The following is a 1617-nucleotide window of genomic DNA, read 5'->3' on the forward strand; positions in this document are numbered from 1 at the left end:
CCTCAGCCACGTCGACCCATGATCCCCTGCATGATTTGCATTCGGCCCGTCTGAGGTGGAACGATGGGAAAGTGCCTTGAAATCCGATGCTTTACAACAGATTTCCCATATATCAGCCGATCACGGCGCATGTTCATCGAGATTTGTTACGGAACGAGTAAAGGTTCAAGCCAGGGACTCCTGCGCCGAACTTCACGTTGACAAGACCCCCCCACTGCCTTCCCTCGGCCAATCCTGTACCCTATAACAGATCTCCTATGTATTCTTCGATTAACAGCACCTGCTCATCGCGATCTATCATAGCGCGAGTAATCCAACATGCCAGGTTCTTAGACATGGAACGTTCTAGAAACTACTTGATTTGGTAAACTACTGGTTGAGTCGTGGTTTGTAGTGTACGTGAACTGGTGCGGGTATATTCTCCGAGAGGTGTCAACTAGCTGGGACTGTTTGATTGGTGCTGGTAGTTGGGTTAGTCTTGCGGGTACCGTACTATACAGATACTGGTCGAGCCAAAGCTTTGAACGTACGATACTTGAACATGGATGGCATCAGTGAAAGCAACCTCGGCACTGGCAAGATAGTTGATGTGCAAATCTGAAATTCACTAGAGATCGGAGAGGATGACTCGGACAACGCAGCAGATGGAGGCATGTTACAAGGTTGTATCGGCCATGGTAGATGCCGAGCAGCATATCTGTGAATGGCATAGAGTCCAACATCCAGGTTTTGATCAGATCATGCCATTTCGACAAACTGGCATCGGAGATACCATACCGGAGATCATTGATATGGGAATCTGGTGTCGGCTGGAGATCGGAAGAATGACCAGGATAATGTAACACAGGACAGCATATCACAAGATTACGTCTACGACGATAAATGATGCCACAAGTTGTAAGAAGCCATGTAGCCAGGTCACAATCGCTGCAACTCTTGAGTCATGGCACCAAAGCTGAACTCAAATCCGGCCACAGCAACGTTACTACAAACACATAGTCTCACATCACTGAATTTGCACACTGAACAGAACCAAGTCGAGACGACAGGCTTGAAAAACAACACACGCATCGAACCCCAAAACGTACAAAAAAACAAAACGTACGATCAATTCACCTTCCATTACCGGACTTTGGCACCAGGCACCATCCAAAAACTATAGTAATAAGAAGCGATTGCAACCAAAACTCGAAATGACAGGCAAGAATGAAAAAAAGGGGAGAGAAAAAAGAGATCAACACCAGAAACAACTTAGATGCAATTTTCATCCAGACTTTGGGGGAGACAACAAAAAAAGGCGATAAACAAGACGTACGATAACGTGGAGAGTGTCCCCCTTAATACAAAACGACCCGATACATTTCATGAACATGAACTTAATGCTTTTTCTGCTTTGGAGCGCGAAGATATTTAGAAATGCCAAAGGTTTGTGAGGAAAATGCCAAAATTTGGATGATAGAGGGGGGGGGGGGGGGGGGGATTTGGGGGAGGTGGAAAGGACAGTGGGGCGGATTAAGGTGCTGGATGTGATATAGTCTGGGTTGTATAACCATCTGTGGCTGCCAAAGATCTACTTGGTGTGGATTGATTGGGCCGCGGTACTCTACAAAAAACATA

At 46.3% G+C, this 1617-nt stretch overlaps 1 protein-coding gene across 1 annotated transcript; it reads left to right on the forward strand.

Annotated features, from left to right (window-relative positions):
* Positions 1 to 943: 943 nt before the first annotated feature.
* On the forward strand, positions 944 to 1162 carry AA0111_g12888 (hypothetical protein; the record flags this gene model as incomplete). The annotated part of the gene is made up of 1 exon (XM_028646922.1): positions 944 to 1162. One exon carries the CDS (start codon positions 944 to 946, stop codon positions 1160 to 1162), a length of 219 nt encoding a protein of 72 aa, XP_028499507.1.
* Between the last annotated feature and the right edge of the window lie 455 nt (positions 1163 to 1617).

Source organism: Alternaria arborescens (genome assembly GCF_004154835.1).
Source record: "Alternaria arborescens strain FERA 675 chromosome Unknown contig_223, whole genome shotgun sequence".
Taxonomy (NCBI): Eukaryota; Fungi; Ascomycota; class Dothideomycetes; order Pleosporales; family Pleosporaceae; genus Alternaria; species Alternaria arborescens.